This window comes from Siniperca chuatsi, linkage group LG22, assembly GCF_020085105.1.
Source record: "Siniperca chuatsi isolate FFG_IHB_CAS linkage group LG22, ASM2008510v1, whole genome shotgun sequence".
Lineage (NCBI taxonomy): Eukaryota > Metazoa > Chordata > Actinopteri > Centrarchiformes > Sinipercidae > Siniperca > Siniperca chuatsi.
This window is the reverse complement of record NC_058063.1, coordinates 22,546,317-22,567,756: the sequence shown is the minus strand read 5'-3', so window position 1 is coordinate 22,567,756 and position 21,440 is coordinate 22,546,317. Positions and strand designations below refer to the sequence as shown.

At 42.1% G+C, this 21,440-nt stretch overlaps 1 protein-coding gene across 14 annotated transcripts in view; it reads left to right on the top strand.

Annotated features, from left to right (window-relative positions):
* The first annotated feature begins 817 nt into the window (after nucleotides 1–817).
* The window catches only part of rbm46 (RNA binding motif protein 46), an 83,841-nt gene continuing 63,218 nt past the window's right edge, over nucleotides 818–21,440 (top strand). For 5 of the 14 annotated variants that reach the window (XR_006376503.1, XR_006376502.1, XM_044183987.1 and 2 more), the window contains exons 1-9: nucleotides 826–894; nucleotides 2,523–2,705; nucleotides 5,198–5,378; nucleotides 5,845–6,001; nucleotides 7,190–7,319; nucleotides 10,850–10,947; nucleotides 12,423–12,837; nucleotides 17,954–18,153; nucleotides 20,145–20,247. Coding sequence is in view for 12 of the 14 variants with exons in the window: in XM_044183987.1 (XP_044039922.1) it covers nucleotides 852–894; nucleotides 2,523–2,705; nucleotides 5,198–5,378; nucleotides 5,845–6,001; nucleotides 7,190–7,319; nucleotides 10,850–10,947; nucleotides 12,423–12,837; nucleotides 17,954–18,153; nucleotides 20,145–20,247 (1,510 nt within the window). In the remaining 2 variants the exon portion in view is untranslated. The other 9 variants (XM_044183989.1, XM_044183993.1, XM_044183992.1 and 6 more) reach the window with 9 other exon arrangements.

Genomic DNA, 21,440 nt, shown 5'->3' with positions numbered 1-21,440 from the left:
CAACGGGAACTGCGTTTCCCACATGTACTTGCATGACAAAGCGCAGGTGTGCTTGATGTATTTATAAACTCTGGGAAAACATTATTATTATTATATTAGACCTTATGAATGTCCAGAGACTGGAAGCTTGGCTTCATCATTAAAACTTGCATTTATTTATATATATATATATATATATTGCCTTCATTGAAGAATATCAGAAACACAGGAAGAAGAAGAGCAAAGATTACACAGACACATGCACAGCAATTGCTGCTATATTGATATTGTTTTTGCCACATGCACCACACGTTCATTTGCACTACCGGACTACTTACATATACATATACTGCATCACTTGCACTCCAGTACTCTGTACTGAACACTGCAGTAACTCATCTACTGCACTGTTCACTAATCCATAATTTGCACTACTTTATATTCATTGCACTGCTGCTCTGCCCGGTCCAACTCATTACTGTACATATCCATCAGTATACTTCTGTTTATAATAAAGCCATCTGTATATAATGTCCACAGCACCACTTGTAAGACATTTTAATAATACTGCTCTATCCTGCATTCATGCACACACTTTATATGCTTCTGCTTAGACCTGAACTGCATTTCGCTGCCTTGTGTAATGACAATAAAGTTTAATCTAATCTAATTAGAAGGCTGGCGAGTGGAGATGTTTCAGCAGAAAACGAATACTGCAATTTAATTAAATTTTTTTTTTAATTTATGTATTTTATTCGATTTTATTTGATTTATTATTTCATTTCTGTTCATTTTATTTTATGAGGGGAACGAATCTCCATGTTGTCCCGCCCTCCGTGCCCCAGAGAGACGCGCTGATTGGCTCAGTCTTCATGTCAATCATACTTCCGGGCCGGTTGATTTTAGACGCTCCAGGTAAGTTTTTTATCTCGGTGAAGTTTTAAAAGAAACAGGTGACATTACCTGTGCATTGTTGCTGCTTGAGGTTTGAATTATTGTGAGAAGAAATGCCGACAGACGGAGCTGTTAAGGGTTTATTTGTGGGCTAGCTTAGCTTAGTTAAAAAGGTTGGAAGAAGCTAAAGTTACCGTTATGCTACACAGCCGCTAGCATAAATGTTGGCTAATTTAACGGCTAATTATTTTTTTTTAACTTGGGATGTTTTGTGAATGTTTTAGTACTTGGGTGAATTAATCTAGTTTACACATATCGGTTAGCAAGTTAACTTCACATTAGTGTTTACTGTGGCTCACTGGTTGGGTCTAGGGGCCTTCAGGGGTCCTTGAACCGGTTCCAAGTGGTCCACAGCAAATAGCAACTGAAGTTAGCTAACGTTAGCTAAACAGCATATTGAAGAGTAATTAGCTTAATCTAGCTTCATTTTCAATTTCTGAAATCTTATTTAAGTTCAACAAACATTAGGATGAGTATTTTGATAACGGGTTCCTCCTTTTGCGCTGTTAGCATTAATAAAACAGTGACACATCAGTAAAAGTTAGCCCGCTAGCTAACAAGAAAATACATGTCAGATTGGGTTCCTAAGGGGGGAAAATGCTCTGGAAACTTAAAATATAACTACTTTTCATTACCACAGCGAGTGTGAAAGTATGATTTAGGCTACACACTGCCAGTGGATTTAAATCACATGAGAGTTATTCAGCAGTTTGCCTGTGGCTCTGAGACAGTGTCCCAGGTACATTAAGCTGCCAACAAAAAAAACATGAAATGTGAAGTTAAAGCAGGTTTTCAGGTAATACCGAAGTTAATTATGGTAGGTTTTGGTGGTTTCCTGCAGTGATAATAGTATGTAGTGGCATATAATGCAGAATTTATGATGTCTTCATTTAAATCGAAGTCATTTTATGGGCTTACATATAGTCAAATGCTGTTTATAACAGTCAGCAAAAAGCTATTTTGGATGTTTTAAAAGTATAACCTCTGAAACTGTTTCGTGCTTTCAGTCTCTTCTTAAATCGGATTTTAAATTTGAAAAGGAATTGAAGATGCGTCTACTAAAATTACATTTCTGAAGTTTAACCAGAGTTAATGTAGTAACTCGAGCTCCAACTGCAGATTATTTTTAATATCGCTTAATCTGCCCATTAGTGGGAAAATAGTGACAAACGTCCATCATACGTGAGAGCTGGAAACAGCAATTAACAAAATAGTTGTTGATTAATATTCTGATTGATATTTTGTCGATCGGGATATTAAGTGTATATAACACATATTTCAGCAGCAGTAGTAATTAAGCAAAAACTCACACGTTGCAGTGAAAGTAAATATTTGTGGCTTCTTAAGCAACCTGATCAAATGAAAGTCAGATGACTTTTTCAGCGTTATAAGAGAGAGTTAAATAACTAATAATTTACTGCGTTAGCTTGGTTACTTTAAGGCAGTTTGTTTGTCGTTACATTCAGAAATTGCCCATCAGGTACCAGCTGAGTAATTGCCCCCACCTGAGCGGACAGCAGCGGTAGTTCGGAGCAGCGTGCTGGTGTCTCCCATCATATGACCTGTGAACTGCGGTGTTTGTTGGACAGACGGTGACAGGAAGTCAGACGGAGACATGGACGGCGATTCTGGTAAAATCAGCCCGCTGGTGGGCGAGGACGAGTTCAAGGCGTCCTGCGCCAAAGAGATGGCTCTGCTCGATCTGATGGAGAAGACGGGATACAACATGGTGCAGGAGAACGGACAGAGGAAGTACGGTGGACCCCCGCCAGGTGTGAACACCGCGAACCTGAACAGAAATACATTTAAATGTGTTTGTTTGTAATGTCTTTTTTCTGATTGTCCCGCTGCAGTCTCTTGTGAAGAGCCGCCTCGTACGCTCGTGCTGGAAACGGGTTCTTGTGGCGGTTGTAAAGGAAAAGTTAGGAAATTTAGTCAGCAATATGGAGGGCAGGGATATCCTGTATCCCTGTATATTGTGACCTAAAATGTAGATACAGATGCATAGGCTCTATTACTAATATACTATTGCGTTTGTGTGTGTGTGGTTCTGAAGGAGGGGGAAACAAAAGACTCAACGTTAGGCTACTTAGGCTACACTACCTCTGTAACAAACCTAAACCTCAAAAGTGGGACTAGCAGCTCTCGACATCTACAGGAAATAAACAGTGCTAAACTGTAAACTACAGCGGGAATGCTACTCGACGTGCTAACACAGACGAGACGGCTAACGGCTGCCGCTCGGGATGAACTCGCTGGTGAAAATGCTACATTTTCAGCTGGTAAACTTAGACATTGCTGTATAAATCACCAATAATGCTTACCCTGTGGTCATGGACGCACACGAACTGAGGGAATCAACTGAAACTTAACTCGTTAGAAAATGTTCAACTGCCTAACTTTAAACTAAACTGACAGCTGTTCTCCACCAACCAGCACGAGCTGTTACACGGTAAGGGTGTTGCCTGGCGACGGGTTACACCTCCCAGGCTCTTCCACTGCTCGGACATCCTCCACATGTTCCTTGTCGTCGTTGTGATGGGTCGGGGAAGTCGATGCAGCAGTGAGTTTGGGGGTGGCCGTCTCCTCGCGGAGCCTCTAAAGCTTGAAACCCAACGCCGGACTGCAGTTGGAGCTGCATGTCCTTCATAGATTCTGAAGATTCTGAATCTGGGTCAGGCTTAGCGTTAGCATTAGGGTTAAGGGATGAAGGCGCATTCTGGTACCCTCCGTAACTTTGCGTAGGAAGGTTGAAGGGAGATTGGAGTTAGTGCGCTGGACTCGTGGGAGCCTGTAGGCTAGAAACCGCTGGGTCTGGGTTTGGCCTCTGAGACTTCTACCATCGTAACATCGTGATTTAAAAGCAGAAAATGGTGAAAAATGCTCACAGTCCAAGTTGACGTGTTCAAAATGCCTTGTTTTGTCCAACCAAACTGTCCAGAACCCAAAGACATTCAGTTTGCCGTCTTGTGAGACCAGGAACAGCATCAGATCCCAACATCCGAGAAGCTAGAATTGTTCAAACGTTTATTCGATTATCAAAATAGTCCCCATTCATTTTCTGTCGATTGACTAATCGGCTAATCGCTGCAGCTCTAACTGACAACACTTCAGCTGTCTACCTGCTGTAGAGGTCGTGTCGGGACACTGATCGAACTATATTTCCAGTATAACACATTTTATTCTGGTTTGTAACGACGTGACTCTGCAGCTGAACTCCAGCTAGCTTTGTGAGACCGAAAAAAACTCCAAAGTTAGCCGGCTAACTTTTAAACACGACTTTGTTTGCTGTTACTGGCCATTTTCATTGCTTTGAACATTACAGTCCGTCAGTACATCGCAGAGCTGCGGCTAATGATTGTTTTCATTGTCAGTAAATCAGCTGATTTATTCTTTCAATAAGTTATTTGGCTCTGAAATAAGGACAAGAGGAAGGAGGTGTCATCTTCCAAATGTTTTCTCAAAAAGAAGTTACGCTCGCTGCTGGGTGCCAGACTGGCTGATGGGAAATCTCTGGGACGTTCTTTAGCAGGAAACAACCCAAATAACAGCCAGAGGGAGGCTTGGCTCATTTACTACAACTAATAAAAACACACGAAGAAGAACTTATGGAAACATACACGATCACGCCTCGGTAGCCGTCATATGAATGTATATAAAATAATATTTAGGAGATGAGGAGCGCGTACAGTAATCTACATTTCCGCCAGTCGAGCGATGAATGTCTGATTAAAGTCACCTGTTGGGAAATCCAGCTGCATTTGAGGGATTAATAACCCAAATAATATATTCCTTGATTACATAAACCCCCAGCGATCCCTGTGATCTGTTAAAAGAAGGTGTGAGTGAAATTCTAAGACATCCTCGGTAAAACCAGAAGGGTTACAGAAGCGTTTCACCTCAAAGGATTCAGAAGCTGCCGACCACATGACTGACGCTGAGCAGGCGAGGGCTCGGCTGGTACCTGGCTGGGAGACCTCCTGGGAAAGCTAGGTTTCTGCCGGAAGCGGTGTTGGTGGGCCAGTAGGGGGCAGGCCTCCCTTATTAAAAAATGCAGATAATGAGATAAATGAGATAATTATATCGGCCTCAGTATCAGTTAATGTGACTAATTATTTTTAATACATCAGTGTGTATACTTCCCCTCTCATATATTGTCGCTTTATAGAAATAAAGAAGTTCAGCTCGGCCCTCGAGCCTGTTGTTTAACTCACACCGGACCGGAGCGACTGCGGTGAAGTGACGATGTGTTTCCGTGCTGCAGGGTGGGAGGGCCCGGCCCCCCCGCGGGGCTGCGAGGTGTTTGTGGGGAAGATTCCCAGAGACATGTACGAAGACGAGCTGGTCCCTCTGTTCGAGAGAGCCGGCAGGATCTACGAGTTCAGGCTGATGATGGAGTTCAGCGGAGAGAACCGCGGCTACGCCTTCGTCATGTACACCAACAGGTAGCTGCGCGCATTTCTCTCTGCTTCGGTGCATGAAACATGCAGTTTCATTTAGTCTCAGAACAGATGTTGACGTTCATTTTTGATAAACAGACAATCCGAATGATTTGCATACATTCTGTCGGCTCCCTGATGGCCTGGCCCGGGCAATGTTATAGCAACGCACAGTGTGTTATGTATTCAAAAGAACATTTAAACAATGGAATAGAAATTTCAATTGACCTCTTGTTAATGCTATGCTGTGCCAAAAACAGCTGTTGAGACACGTCAAACATCAACCTGTAAAATCAGGTTAACGTTTGAACAGAACAGTGGGCCGCTGTGAACCTATTAACTACTTATTTGGATTATATATGGATTATAAACTGCAGTTATTTTGAAAAGGGGGGGGGGGGATCGCCCGTCCGGCGTTATGAATTCTTATTATGATGAATGAAAGTATCGGTGGCTGTTGACTGTGGTCCAGAGAAGCGGCGCAGAGAGCCATCCAGATGTTGGACAACTACGAGATCCGTCCGGGGAAGTTCATCGGGGTGTGCGTGAGCCTGGACAACTGCCGCCTCTTCATCGGCTCCATCCCCAAAGACAAGAGGAAGGACGAGATCATGGAGGAGATGAAGAAGGTACGCGCACCCCCGCTCCCCTGACAGTCTTATAATAACTCATGGACACAACAGTAAGCATCTTTCTCATATACATGGCTGACAGTTCAACTAGGATCGTTTTGGAGTTTGGGAGAAAAGTCTCTGGAGAGTAAAGTGATAAAACGATACCAAACTAAGAACATCTGGAGAGAATAAATGAATTTTTAAAATGGTTTTCAGGACTGCATCGCCTTCAGTTACCTTTTGGAAAAAGTTCAGTGATGTTGAAATAATCTTTGAAACCTGAAAATGAAATTTACAAAACTTATTGGACTGAAATACAATTAGCAGCTGAACAAACAGTTTTATAGCATTTGTGAAGGTATATTTAAACTACATAATGTGGATGGATACTGTGCATGTTATACTAATTACACTCTGGCCAAAAGTGTGTGGACGCTTTGGAACCCGGTTGTTTTGCCAACATGTTTTACGTTTAACGAGCGTAAATACACATTTGCAGCTCATCTAGAAGAGGTGAGCGATGCTTTGTGTTCGAACTTGAACACGATAACCTTTTGCTGGTTCTAGCGTTCTCTGTCATCACTCATTTTAAATGTTGATAAAGCCGATCTCACGGCACAGCTGCTGCCATTAAACTGCATTTTTGTTTATTTTGTCTGTCGATGTCGGGATCATGAAATAATAATTTTATCAGCAGCTTGCTAATGACCGCTGGTCAACACAGTATTTATGAGCCGCCCTCAAATTTCATACCCGTTTTCCGACAAGAGAGACCGAAAATGATCTAAATGAGAACAGGCGGTGCTCCGGTTCATCCCAAAGGTGCTGGATGGGCTTGAGGTCAGGACTCTGTGCAGACCAGTCGAGTTCCTCCACACCAAACTGGGAAAACCATTTCTGTACGGAGCTGCTTTGCGCATTAAGATATCATTAAGATTCAATGTGCTAAACCATGAAAGCCCCAGGCCAAAAGTACACTAATTAAAGTAGTGTCCTAATACTTTTGGCCAAAGAGAAGTATACCTCATTAACGACAAATATGTGGTGTGTCAGGTCACAGTAATCATCTACATCAACAGTCGATGATACAGCAGATGTTCCTGTTCACTGATCTTTATCGGCCTCCACACACAGGTTGTAAACATGTGTACATTCACTCTAATTACGTTGTCCTGTGTGTGTGTGTGTGTGTGTGTCTCCCAGGTGACAGAAGGGGTGGTGGATGTGATCGTGTATCCCAGCTCCACAGATAAAAGCAGAAACCGAGGTTTTGCCTTTGTAGAGTACGAATCCCACAAAGCGGCGGCCATGGCCAGGAGGAGACTCATACCTGGTACACGACCTCTCCGCACGCTGTCTGATGTCTCCTTCATGACATGTGACCACATCTCTGTTGTGGAGGCATTTCTGTTGATGTTCTGTGACTCTCTTCCGTCTCCTCCGCTCTTTCTACACGTCCTCCTTCGTCCACACTGACTCTGGGTCAGTTCCTGTCTTTGTCCAGCAGAGGGAGGTAGAACACAGATCACTACGGCAGAAAGTCTGAAGGGGAACTTAACTGTGTGACTTCAGATACTCAGTCCTGCAGTAAATCCTCCCTTCATGAAGGTTATCATTCAGTTTCTGTTGGTGTTGATTCAACCGTGTGGTCATTTTGGAGGCTGTAGTGAGCCGAACTGCATTATACTGACAGGTGTCAGTTATTTAGCCCTCTTTGATGTAAGTGGGGTGTACAACTATTAGTCGATCTACAGAAAATTAACAAAATAAAACCATTTTAATAATCAATTAATTCACATCCTCTTTATAGCTTCTTAATTTTGAGGATTTGCAGTTTTTGCTGACTTATCAGGGTCCCCGCGGATCCTTAAAAAGTCTTAAAATGTCTGGAATTGTAGGAGGGGAGGCGTTAAATTTGATCTGGGGCAGAATGAATGAGCGTTTCTATGTTTTTCCTTCAGTTTTTATTTTACCGGTATCTCACAATGGCGATTTCTGCAACGTCTGATATCTATTTGTTTGCACGTTAAATAGGCAGCGTACTCTCCGCTCGGTGGGTTGCAGGAGAACGCCTCGTGTACAGGCTGTGATCCGCATTTTAACCTTTATCCAGCTTCCAGTTTGAGGGGAAACACAGAGAGCGCGACGCTGCGAGCAAGCGATGCAGGCTCAGCCGCGGGTAAATGCTAATTCAGTAACGAGTTCCAGCGCTTCGTACGAGGCGCGATGTGAACTTTGGCGCAAAACATTCAAACTTGGAACAGCGGTAAGCAACGGATTCTCACATGAAATCTCAAAAGCACACGCGCTATGCTAGCACTCGAAAAAGTACTCTGCCCATCGAGTCGTTCGCTGCCGTTGGTAGTTTGGCTGTTCGAACTAGAGATGATGTGTCCGCTCTGCAGTGGTGGAATGTAAATAAGTACATTTACTCAAGTGCTGTACTTAAGTACAATTTCGAGGTACTTCTACTTCACTTGAGTCTTTTCTTTTAATGCGGCTTTACACTTCCACTCCGCCACGTCTCAGAGGGAAATATTGGACTTTTTACTGCACTGCACTCGTCTGACGGCTTTAGTTACTTTACAAATTACATTTTTTCAATCCCTTCCTGTCCAGTGGAAACCTCGTATCTCCAGGTGTTTGTGACGAGCTGAAGGATGAAGAGTTTCCTTCACGTGCTGAGAAAACTCTCCTCCTCCTGAAGCTGAATAAACTCTTTAACCCCCCCTCGGATCAGCTGGGAAACGCATCGTCACAGAGCTGAAAACTGTTTCTCTCATGAAACGTCGACTTTTTAGAGATACGTGGTTCTCGCAGGACAGCGACGCTGCAAACACGTGATGATCTTATAGACCATGATGCATTGCTGCGGGTTAAACTACCCAACAGGATATAAAGCAGTTAAAATGAGCTCGACCTGAAACATCTGCAGCAGTAAAATGCAACACACACATGAACGCAGAAACATCAGATATAATAAACACTGACAGGAAGCGTTTTACTGCACAGGGACGACTTTTAATACTTACATACTTTTACTTAAGTAGGTTTTGAATGCAGGACTTTTACATGTAGTGGAGTATTTGCACAGTGTGGTGTCGGTACTTTTGCACTGAATATTTCAGTTATTCAAATTCAATAAAACTAACGGTGTATATTGTAGTCTACTTTGATTTCTTTTGCCACGGTGATGGTATTATTTTTTCCTTTTTAGAGGTATTAAAAAGGTCTTAAAAGTCATTAAAATGTGCAGATACTCTGCTTATATCATAGTGAATCAATAATTTGGGGGTTTTGGACTGTTGATTGGACACAACAAGAGACGTCACATTGGGCTTTTCACAGGTATTTTACAGTATTTTGTCACATTTTATAGGCCGAATGAATAATCGGTTATTCAAGAAAGTAATGGGAAGATGAATCGCTGATGAAAATAATTGTTAGCCGCAGCCCTAGAAACAATAATAGATGCAATACAATTCAACAGCACCACAAACTACTTCCTCCAAAATGGCCGTTCAGTTGAATCAACCCTTTTCAACAGAAACTGAACATTATAACGTTCATGAAGGAGGATTTATTACAGGACTGCTGTAGAGACAGCATTAGTTTTAGCTAGCTGTACCTAACAAACTGACATCTGAGTGTATTTTCACACACATCAGCAGGACATCAACTTCCAGTCTACCAATCACAGCTGCTCATGGACTCTGACCACGTAATTAACCCGACTATGCAGGAGGATTAATTAGTAGTAGTAGGATGCGGTTTCTGTTGTTGTTTCTGGTTGTTTCTCTGGTTGTAGTAAGCCCCCCCCCCACTTGTGATCAATTTAAAGTCCATTTCCACCTCAGGAGCTTGTTCACAAACTCGAACACGAATTGAATCCTTCTGTCATAGTTCCAGGTAAGTTCCTGCTCCGGATGTAGTTCTTTCCAATGGCCCAGGAACTACAGGGGCCTCATCAGGACTTCCTCCCATGTCGTGGAGGTGCTGCGCCTCCGCTGAAATAAAGAGTGCTTCTACTCTAAATGATTACACTTTTCTGAAGTACATTGGACTGCTACGTCACACAGCAAATGCAGTGTTGATTTGGTTAACTCAGACTGCTGAAGCCTCATATCAGCTTCAGAAAGTTTGGAATATGTTTCTACACAGAACGAGAACTGTGGATTTTGTCCCAGTTTGTTTTCTTTACTTCTGCTGGAGGCGCATTAAGAAAGGGAGCTCTTAATGTCCAGTATGATCAGGAGGAAGGATTACAGCAAGCAAAACGTGTTTCAGTGTTCATACGGGCTCCTGACTGTTGCTTTAAGACTGTGAAACTTTGTTTTAAGGAGTGAGCCGACAGTTCAGACCAACATCTAGAAACTGGTAACGGGATTAGATGTGTCAGGATCTGTCTGATTGGTCGATCACATCGTATGTTTGCTTTGCAGTAATTATTCAGAGCAGCGCGTCAGGATGTCGAGGGGAGTGTGTGTTTCTGTCCGCTGGTTAAAATGACTAATGTCACAGGCGGCAGATTACATCAGCTGTCGTTTTTAATTCCGTGACCTCTGAAATGAAACCTTTAGCCGTTTGCTGGTTATAGTGCTCTCTGTTTTCTCTATAACACCGCGAGTGTGTTTGTTTTTGAGTGGTGACTCTTCTCTAGAGAAATGATCTTTTCCCCAGAAGGTTAATGTTTTATTTCATGTGCGTGTTCATCTTTATAAAAGTGGAGGCGGTTTCTATTTCAGGTGAGTTGGCCTGCCTCCGCTATAAGACGCTGCAGGGAAACCCCAACGGTTTCTCTAATTGAATTTCCACAAAGCCGACACGATAAATATCAATCAGGGACGTCGCTGTGTTCAACAGGAACCTTCCAGCTGTGGGGTCACTCCATCCAGGTGGACTGGGCCGAGCCTGAGAAAGACGTGGACGAGGAGGTCATGCAGCGCGTCAGAGTCCTTTATGTGAGTATACGTGTATGTGTGAGTTTGATTTACATTTTCTGCGTGCGTTTGTTCCTAAAAATCCTCCCGAATCAACGATCGGTTTCTGATTTTGTAACGGAGGCTGATGAGGTGAATGCAGGTGGAAGGTTTTATTGATTTCTCTTATTAAACCTCTCTCCTTCAGCAAGGAAGAAATGCAGATAACGGGACAAGTCAGAGGAGGATTATACGGTTGAGATAGTTTTGTTATTTAGTCACAGTGTTAAAGCTGTGTGCTTTCTATCCCAAAAAAAAACAAAACACTTCAGCCCTCAGTGTAAAAACTTTCTAAAGCCTTTTATTCAGGACCTCTCCAAATGCAAAGGTCAGCTGCTCCGCTCTGCTCTCCTGCGCTGCAAAGGTCAGCGTTTTAGGAAACCTTCAGCAGGCTCGTGCAGATCAAAGGGAGGACGCTCGCAGGAGCTGCACACCCTCCAGGGCATCGGTTTACTCTGAAATACTGAGATGTGATCTGAGGGCAACAAATACAAACCCAAAAGGCCCTTATAGTTGTGTGAGGGAGAGTATTTTACGCAGGGGAGGCCCAGAGGTAAGTAAAGCCCTCAGTGTGTGTGTGTGTGTGTGTGTGTGTGTGTGTCACTGCTAACTGAGAATAACTACAACTTTCTCTGATTTAAAGGACATTTTTTTATCTTATTAGTCCATTTAGTACAAACCATGACTGCTGAAGATTCTGCACACCGGGCTGTAATTACAGCTCGGCTCTTGTTTTCACAGAGTTGTCCGTCGCTCATACCAGTAATAATATCATTGTTCTCGCAGAAGTGATCGCTGACATCTGGGAACAGGGTGACATTTAAAAGAAGTCAGAAACACAATCAGTCAGACATGTTGGACACAGTGGTTTCAAACCTGGGGGTCAGGACCCCCACAGGGGGGCTCACGAGATGATTTCTGTGGTAGGAAATAAGAAAACTGAAAACTGAAACACACACAGTTCTGTATATTTTTTAGACTTTTCTCCAGTCTTAGCTTTAGTCTCGCACATCTTGTTTAGTTTTACCTCTTCAGGCCTCTAAAAACGAATCAGATGAAAATCACTCACATTTCATCGGCACCCAGTGTGGAGCTCCATGAAAAGTCAGAGGATCACCAACCTTATTACAATTCATCCTGAGGGGAATGTCTGAACCAAGTGTCACGGCAGTCCATCCAATAGTTGTTGAGATATTTCACTAAGAGCCACTGACATGCCAGCTGATTTCTGAGCAGCGTTATTTAGAAACATATCAGAATGTGACAAACAGCTGTAAATACAGGGAGTGAAAGTACTTGGAAGTTATTTAAACTTACTGGAAGACTTAAAAAGTGAAGGGTTCACATACTGAACTTGTGTGTTACATTATGTTGTTAACAACAGACATCAGACTTGGGGAAATATTATAAAACATGTACAGTTGAGTGTTGGCGTTCCCCTCCTGTCTGTGCTCCAGGTGCGTAACCTGATGCTCAGCACCACCGAAGAGACTCTTCGTCAGGAGTTCTCCCGCTTCAAACCAGGCTCTGTGGAGCGAGTCAAGAAGCTCACCGACTACGCCTTCATTCACTACCGCTGCCGCGACGACGCCGTCACCGCGCTGAGCCTCATGAACGGAGCCCTGATCGACGGAGCCAGCGTGGAGGTGACGCTGGCCAAACCGGCCGGGGTCAGAGACGGGAGTATAGTCGGGAGGAGGTGCAACAGCAGGGGATACCTGGGCAACAGCGCAGCGGGAGGAGGGAACGGGACGTTTGTCCTGCACAGGGGCGATGGAGCCATGATGGGAGGAGCTATGGACGGATGCTCTCCACTGAGAACATTGTCCCTGCCGCCTCACCTGGGGAGCCCCTTCTACACCGGAGCAGGAGGTGAGGAGGAGGAGGAGTAACCTGTGTGGGAATCTTGGTAATTGATTTATGTTTTCGTGACTGATTCTAATCATTTACCAGGAAAAATGCCAAGCATTCAAGCATCTCAAAGGTGAGGATTTGTTCAGTATCAACTAAATAAGACATTACGAAATAATATATTACATATTATTATAAAATAAGTCAGCTTGATTTTGTGAAACGTTACAATGGTCTGAACAGCCAGTCACGCAGCTGGCTCGGTCCTGTTTGTTTTGACTGACAAAGACTTTGTGATGAGAAACGAAATTGTTAAATAAAAACAGACTTTGGGAAAAATACTTTTTGAAGTAAAAATCGCTGTAATAAAAAAAAAAAAACGAAATAGAAATAACCGGCAATAAACTCCTTTTTGAAGTAAAAAAGCAGGAAGATGAAATAACATCTTATAATACTGAGTTGAGTTAAAAATATACAAACATACTTTGTATTTATTTATATGATAATTTAATCTATGTTTTTAATATTGGATACTTTGGGTCTCCAAACCTTTAAAACTCTTGTCATATTAATATATGACTGGTTAGAAAAAGCCAAGCAATTTGAAGATGCCACCTTGCATTCTGGGAAGTTTCTGACAGACACAACGGGACGGCAAAGGTAGAGTGCATGTACACTACTTTCTGCTAACAATCCCACAATGCAATGCTCCGCCTTTTAGAAATGCGAAATGTACAGCTGTGCGACTCTGCAGCTGTCAGCGACGACACAAAGTGATGACGATTAGTAAATGTCTGAAATCGCTGTAGAGAGAGCGGGGAACTGTTTAGTGCCTGTTATTAAAAAGGGAGTCGTGAATGAGTGAACGACACAGATTAAGTGATTAACTCATTCATTTAAAAAACAAACCAACAAAAACAAACAATGGACACATACGTGAATAGTGAAAGTAATCAGTTGCAGCTCTAGTTAGTTCCCAGTTTTTTTATAAACAGTCAGAACTGCACATAATCAAAGTGGTGGTACGTCATGTCAAGCGCTCCCTGTTCACAGGTAAACTGACCAATCACAGGTGTTTTTATGTGAGCATGCATGCTGCAGGTGGGAACGTTTTCAAGTGCAGCCACACTTTCTGTGTCGGGATAAATACTTTTGATCTGCACTGTAACATCGAGGCAATTTTATCTACACAAGGCACAGTGAAGATGAATTTCATTATGACTTTGGAGACATTTTTCCTTTTAGGTTTCCATTGTGTGACTTTTCACTTTTCATTCAATTTAAAATGTTCATGTGCTGCGAGCGCTGAAAGATGGCGATCATCTTCATACGGAGCAGAAAGATCATTTCCATTTTAGATAGGACTGTGCAGCATGAAGCCATGGTCCTCATGTCTGCACTTTATATAAAGTAAAATCAATTCTTTGCTCTGTTGTTCTACTTCTAATTAACGGTTTTGACCAAATATGTTGACATCGATAAAGTAAAGCCGTTTCAGGGGGCCGGGGGTTGTACTGAGGGGTTTCTCTCTAAGCCAAGACATTTTTCTGCCTTTTGGAAAAGGTTTCCCAAAACTGTCCAAACCTTTAAAAAAAAAATAAATAAAAAATGTTCCCACGTTTCTTTAGAGACCGACCACCCAAAGAGTCAAGATCACCTGTCTCCAGGAGAGTGTGAAGAATGTGCTGTTTCTGCTTGTACTTCAACTCTAATGAACTCCAGTACTACCTTTTGTTTTGCGGACTGGCTCTCTGTTTCTCAGTCTGCCTGTAAAATCCTTCTGTTTGATTCAATATGGCGATTTTTCAGTTTTTATCTTTGAGCAGGTTTTGAATTTGTCTTACCCATTACAAACCACATTCATCAAGTCTCACCCGTATATTGACACATCCGGGATAATAATCTGGTGATGAAGCAAAACTCCAGTTTCCTGTCGCCTGCAGGCATTTTCTCAAAATGAGAAAAGTTTTAGAGTTAACTCTCCCACAAATGGACTGAAATATTTATGAGATGAAAAATGTCATAGCAGTAAGCCGCTACTTGTACAACTACAAGAGAGCGAGTGAGGGAGAAGTATATGGGTATATTTGGAGAGAGAGAGACTCCTGGGAAGAGGAATTAAAGATTTTCTTTCAGAATCAGAAATACTTTATTGATCCCCGACGGGAAACTCTTTCGTTACAGCAGCTCACTGTCACGTCAGCGCACACAGGGATAGAAGGACTAAGCAAATCTAAATATAACACAGGTAAGATAAATTAAGTACAAAGTGGATATAAGTATAAAAGCTAAAATAAGTGTAAGTACCAAAGTGGATTTACCGGTTGATGATAAGCATGTACGGTATAATACATTGTAATAATATAAGTAATAAGTAATAGTGCAGTAATGAGTGCTGTCAAGTTAAGTGTAGCTTATTAAGATGATTACGAGACGGTGGATATTGCACTGCAGTAATAGAAGTATGAATAAATATCAATAAATAGGGAATTTTAAACTGAAAACACAGAATATTGCACAATTATTTCAAGTGTTGCAGAGATGTTAATGATCAATGTCCAGTTTAGTGACTTCGGGTCATACAGACTGACACTTAGAGGGAGGAGTTAAAGAGTCTGATGGCCACAGGCAGGAATGACTTCCTGTGGCGCTCTGTGGTGCATTGTGGGGGGATGAGTCTTCCGCTGAAGGTGCTCCTTTGCTTGACCAGCACGTCATGGAGCGGGTGGGAGACGCTGTCCAAGATGGCGTGTAGTTTGGCCAGCATCCTCCTCTCTGACACCACCGCCAGAGAGTCCAGCTCCACCCCCACAATGTCACCGGCCTTACGGATCAGTTTGTTGAGTCTGTTGGCGTCCGCTACCCTCAGCCTGCTGCCCTCAACCTGCTGCCCTCAGCCTGCTGCCCCAGCATGCAACAGCATACAGGACAGCACCGGCCACCACAGACTCATAAAACATCCTCAGCATTGTCCGGCAGATGTTGAAGGACCTCAGCCTCCTCAGAAAACAGAGGCAGCTCTGGCCCTTCCTGTAAACAGCTTGAGTGTTCTTAGTCCAGTCCAGTTTATTGTCCATGTGTACTCCCAGGTAACACTAGGTGACACTGTTTCTAAATTACCTCAAACCTAGTTTGGCATTTCTGTACGACCAACACAGATACCGATATATCTGGAATAAGCTAATATCGTCGACATATAAGTCTAGCTCTAACTCAAACTGCTTGTTTTCTCTAAAATATTAAGTTTGCTATCTTGGAAGACTAAGAAAATCGACATATATTGATATTTGAGATGCTGGAACTAGTGAATTTTTGGCTTTTTGGATGAATTTGGAGTTCAGTATCTTGCCCAAAGGCATTTTGACATGTGGGCGGGGGAAGCCGGGATCGAACTGCAGCCCGCTCTACCTCAAAGCCACAGCCTCACAGATAAACTGGTAAACTGAGTGCACAGACCATAGACACTGAAACCACAACGGAGCTGCGACTGAGCCGGAGCACAGCAGGAACGCGACGTAGCAAATTGGCTGAAATAATGGTTTTATTTGCACTTACTTACTTACTTAAATATAACAGCATTTTGTTGGTTCTAACTTTCTCTGTCATCACTCATTTTAAATGTCAATATTGCCGATCAAACGGCACGGCTGTTATTAACCTGTCTGATGATGTGGTGATCATAAAATAATGGTTTTATTTGCAGCTGGACAGCTTGGTAATGACTGCTGGTATATTATATATTTATATATATATTGATGGTAAAAGTGCTATAAACATATAAAGCCTTTCTCTCGCAAACTGTCGAAATGTTAGTTCTGTAGTTTATTTCCATAAATTAAACCAAAACAAATAGAGCAGCATAAATTTACATTTAATCTTGAAAACCAGATGGTGGTAGCTATTTAGGCTTCAAGATAAAGTTCATATTATGTGTTTAAGACAAGTATGTTGACATAGAAGAATTTGCTAATTAGTGTACTCCTAAGCTTAATTGACGACATAATTAGCATAACTGGATGTTTCATGTGTCTTGGTGATTACAGCAGCTCAGATGTTTTGTTTACTGACAGCTAATGCTGGTGATATTTCATGTTGTCTGAAGGACATCATTTCTCAGAGGTTGTTGTCGTTATTTATGCGTTGGTTTTAATGTTTCTCACCAACGCCTGTTACTTATTGCTGTTTTTTATTCAACAAAACCTCTTTTTCACTGACTTGAATCTAAAAGAAGAAGAGACTTGGACTTATCGAAAGCAATTAAACATTTCTGGGTGGAGATGTGGAGAGAGATTTAAAGAGGGAGTAATGGAGACATAAAGTTAGACAGATAGAGAGAGCTGAGTCAGTCACATTTCCTGACTGCTGCTCTTAATAAAGAGATAACTGGTGATGGTCCTGTTCTGCTGCTCAAGTTCTCGTTTCAATCAGAAGTTTGAATTTGATAACAGAGTTTTAATGAATTGAGGTACAGTAAAACATTTTGGTTATTAGACCCAATTACAATGTAACATTTAAAAGACAGTCTCAGTTGAAGAGTTTAGTATTTAGTAGAAGAAAAGTTACTTACTGGTAGTATGTACAGTGAGCAGCCATGATTGTTACGAGGCCAGTAGGTGGGGCAAGCGGCTTCACCAACCAATCAGATGCAAGTTGAGTGGAGGTTTGGGTACCCACCACCTCAGCATGAATGTAAATGAAAACAACTAAAATCTTTAATTTTTAAAACCAAAAATCTTGAGACAGAAAATTAACAAACTGAGTCAAAACATTAATCGATTTTACATTTATCTGCCAAAAAAATTACAAATGAGATTAAAGAATATTGAATCCAGTAGTGTAATTTTCTATTTCTGGGGCTTCAACTAATGGTTGTTTTAGTTATTGATTAATCTATAGATTATTTGTGTGATTAGCCACAGCAATATTATATATGATTTTCTGAAAGGAAGTTCTGAACTTTTCTAAACCTTGTAATTATTTTCATCTTTTTGTTCAAATTGTCCAACAGACCAACGGACAGATTCTGGTTAGATGTTAGAACTAAATCCAGGTATGTTAGACTAGGCGTTAGTCTGGTGTAATGAGCGTTAATGCTAATCCTGCAAGTGTGTGTGTTTGTTTGTCTCTGTATCATCAGAGGAGCCAGACAGATGTGTGTTCCCCCTGTTTCCTGGCACTCCCCTCTCCCCCACCAGCCTGCTGTCACTGAAGCAGGGTCAGATCGGCTCTGCTGTCAGCCTGCTCGACTTTTACTGCCGCAAGAACTACTGGTCACAGCCAGAGTACCACCTGTACTCCACACCTGGACAGGACGGAAAACTGCTGCTCCTGTACAAGGTCTTTACACCAGTCCCAATACACAATTACACATTTTTAACTCCTGAGAAGGTCAATTTCTTCGTCAGAAGACCTCAGAGTGCATTATTTGAACATCACTTCAAGTAACTTAATCTCACTTCACCTCAGTTTACCTTACTTTATTTCAACTTCACTTCGCCAACTTCACCTTAACATTAATTTACCATAATTCACCTCACCCCACCTTATTTCATCTCACTTCACTTCATCTCACCTCAACTTACACCCCACGTCATGACACTTCACCTCACTTTATTTCACTTCACCTCACTTTACTTCCTCACCTTACTTCATCTCACTTCAACTTACACCCCACGTCATGTCACTTCACCTCACTTTATTTTACTTCCTCACCTTACTTCATCTCACTTCACTTCATCTCACCTCAACTTACACCCCACGTCATGTCACTTTACCTCACTTTATTTCACTTCACCTCACTTTACTTCCTCACCTTACTTCATCTCACCTCAACTTACACCCCACGTCATGACACTTCACCTCACTTTACTTCCTCACCTTACTTCATCTCACTTCATCTCACCTCAACTTACACCCCACGTCATGTCACTTCACCTCACTTTATTTCACTTCACCTCACTTTACTTCCTCACCTTACTTCATCTCACCTCAACTTACACCCCACGTCATGTCACTTCACCTCACTTTACTTCCTCACCTTACTTCATCTCACTTCACTTCATCTCACCTCAACTTACACCCCACGTCATGACACTTCACCTCACTTTACTTCCTCACCTTACTTCATCTCACTTCATCTCACCTCAACTTACACCCCACGTCATGTCACTTCACCTCACTTTATTTCACTTCACCTCACTTTACTTCCTCACCTTATTTCATCTCACCTCAACTTACACCCCACGTCATGTCACTTCACCTCACTTTATTTCACTTCACCTCACTTTACTTCCTCACCTTACTTCATCTCACTTCACTTTGCTTCAGTTTACTTGACCTTACTTCACGTCACTTAATTTCATCTCACTTTGTCACTTAACCTCACTTCACGACACTTCACTTCACCTCAACTTACCTTACTTCATTCAAACTTGACTTCACCTCAGTGCACTTCACCATACCTCATGTCACGTCTCTTCGTTTCACCTCACATCCCCTCAGTTCACGTCACTCCACCTCACGTCACTTTATTTCAACGTCACCATACCTTACTTCACATCACCATATGTCAGCTCATCTCACTTCAACTTACTTCACCTCACTTTATTTCACATCACATCACTTTACATGGCAATTTTATTTATATAGCACATTTTATTACAAGTAAACTCAAGTGAAAGACAGAATATAAAGATATAAGACATAAACATGAGGAAAATGCAGAAACTGAGTTAATGAAGCATACACCCAACGCACAATAAACATACCACACAGCAATATAAACCTCAAAACATCAACACCCTGCATCACTTCACCTTCACCACTCCTCACTTCAGGTCACCTCAGTACACTTCATCTCACTTCACTTTTTTTTTCCTTCTCATTTTGGTTTATTAGGTTTTCAAGAGGTCACGTTGGATTTTCACATATAAATGTAGTATCACTAGAATATATATACACACGCACATATATTTATATATCCTTAATACAAATACAGGAGAAGCATTAACAAAAATAAATACATCATAAAAAAAGAAATAAAAATATACTGTATAGTCTTTTCAATGGAAATATGCCTTGCAGCAGCCATTAGAAGTAAATAACAGAAGACGTGGAGTAAATACAAACACAATTCATGTTTATTTGTATACATTTAAAAAAAAATATCAGCAATCATCTAAAACAGACAAGCTGAGGAAGGTGGCCGAAAGTGCTCATCATCGTGTGTGTGTGTGTGTGTGTGTGTGTGTGTGTGTGTGTGTGTGTGTGTGTGTGTGTGTGTGTGTGTGTGTGTGTGTGTGTGTGTGTGTGTGTGTGTGCGCGCGCAGGTGGTGATGCCGTCAACACGAAGCACCTACATCCCAGACAAGCTGTGTGTGCTGCTGGATGACGCCAAAGAGCTGGCAGCACAGACCACACTGTGGAACCTGGGTACTGTTCAACACACACACACACACACACACACACACACACACACACTTTACACCCGACGCAGAGGCATAAATCCAGCTAAACGTGCACGAGGTGTGTGCAGCGTTCACAGGCGTTTGTTTTCTGTTTGAATAAACAAGCGGGGTTGTTCGTTGAGGCACAGGTGAGGCAGTCTGTGCTTCATATGGGCCGAGGAGCTTAACCTGCTGGCACAGGACTGGAGCCTCCTTATAACTTTGCATTTGAAATCAGAAGTTGAAGGCGGAAAGTACAAACTTTTGCTAACAAGGTTTCCGAGTTTTGATGCAGTGATAAACGTTCTATCAGCGTGGAAGAATTAGCTTAAAGCTAAGTACAGAAAATGGCAGCCAAACCTACATGTTCGCTCATCGTTTGTCTTCCGTGTCGCGTCTTCGCATGAACGTGATGATGATGAAAGTTTGACTTTTCCAGCTGCACTGAAAGGACAGGTGGTCTTCCTGCTCATGTCGGCAGGTAAACGCAAGTCTTCTTCTTCTTCAGCACGTGTCAGTCACTTCTGCAGAAAAAAAATATGGCACCTGCATGAATTGTGTAGAAGTGAAGAGTTTTTGTTTGGCGAGCTCTCTCTTCCGCTCCACTGCAGCAAATATCACAGCATCCCGCTTGATCCCATGTTTAGATACTCGGGAAGTAATACAAACTGAGGTAAGCCGCTTGTTTTTAGTTGCTGCCACTTGAAATGTTGCTTTTTAACTGAGCCGCGGTAACTTTGCTGTGATGTCAGCCCTGGCTCAGGGTGAAGACTCATTATTACATCACCTGAACTCAATATGACGATTCATTGTCACATTTACCTCGTTAATGATTCATGAAACGATATCTTAATCAAAACACCGTCCTTGCTGTGGAGCTCTTATTGATTCGGAACAATACACAGAAAATCATGGATTATGACTGAACATATGCAGTTGACAGGAACGCTTTCAGTTATTGTTTTGTTTGCTAAAACAGAAAATCTAAGTAAAACGAGCTCTATTATCTTTTATTAACATGCTAGCTAGAACAATGCTGACTCTTTTTATTCTGTACTTTTAAGGAGTAGGCGACAGCCTCTATTAAGGAATGAATTTATCGAACATCAAGTTCTTTGTTTGTCATGTGCACAACAATTACAGTGAAGCAGTCGTTGGCAATGAAGTTCTTTGTTCTCA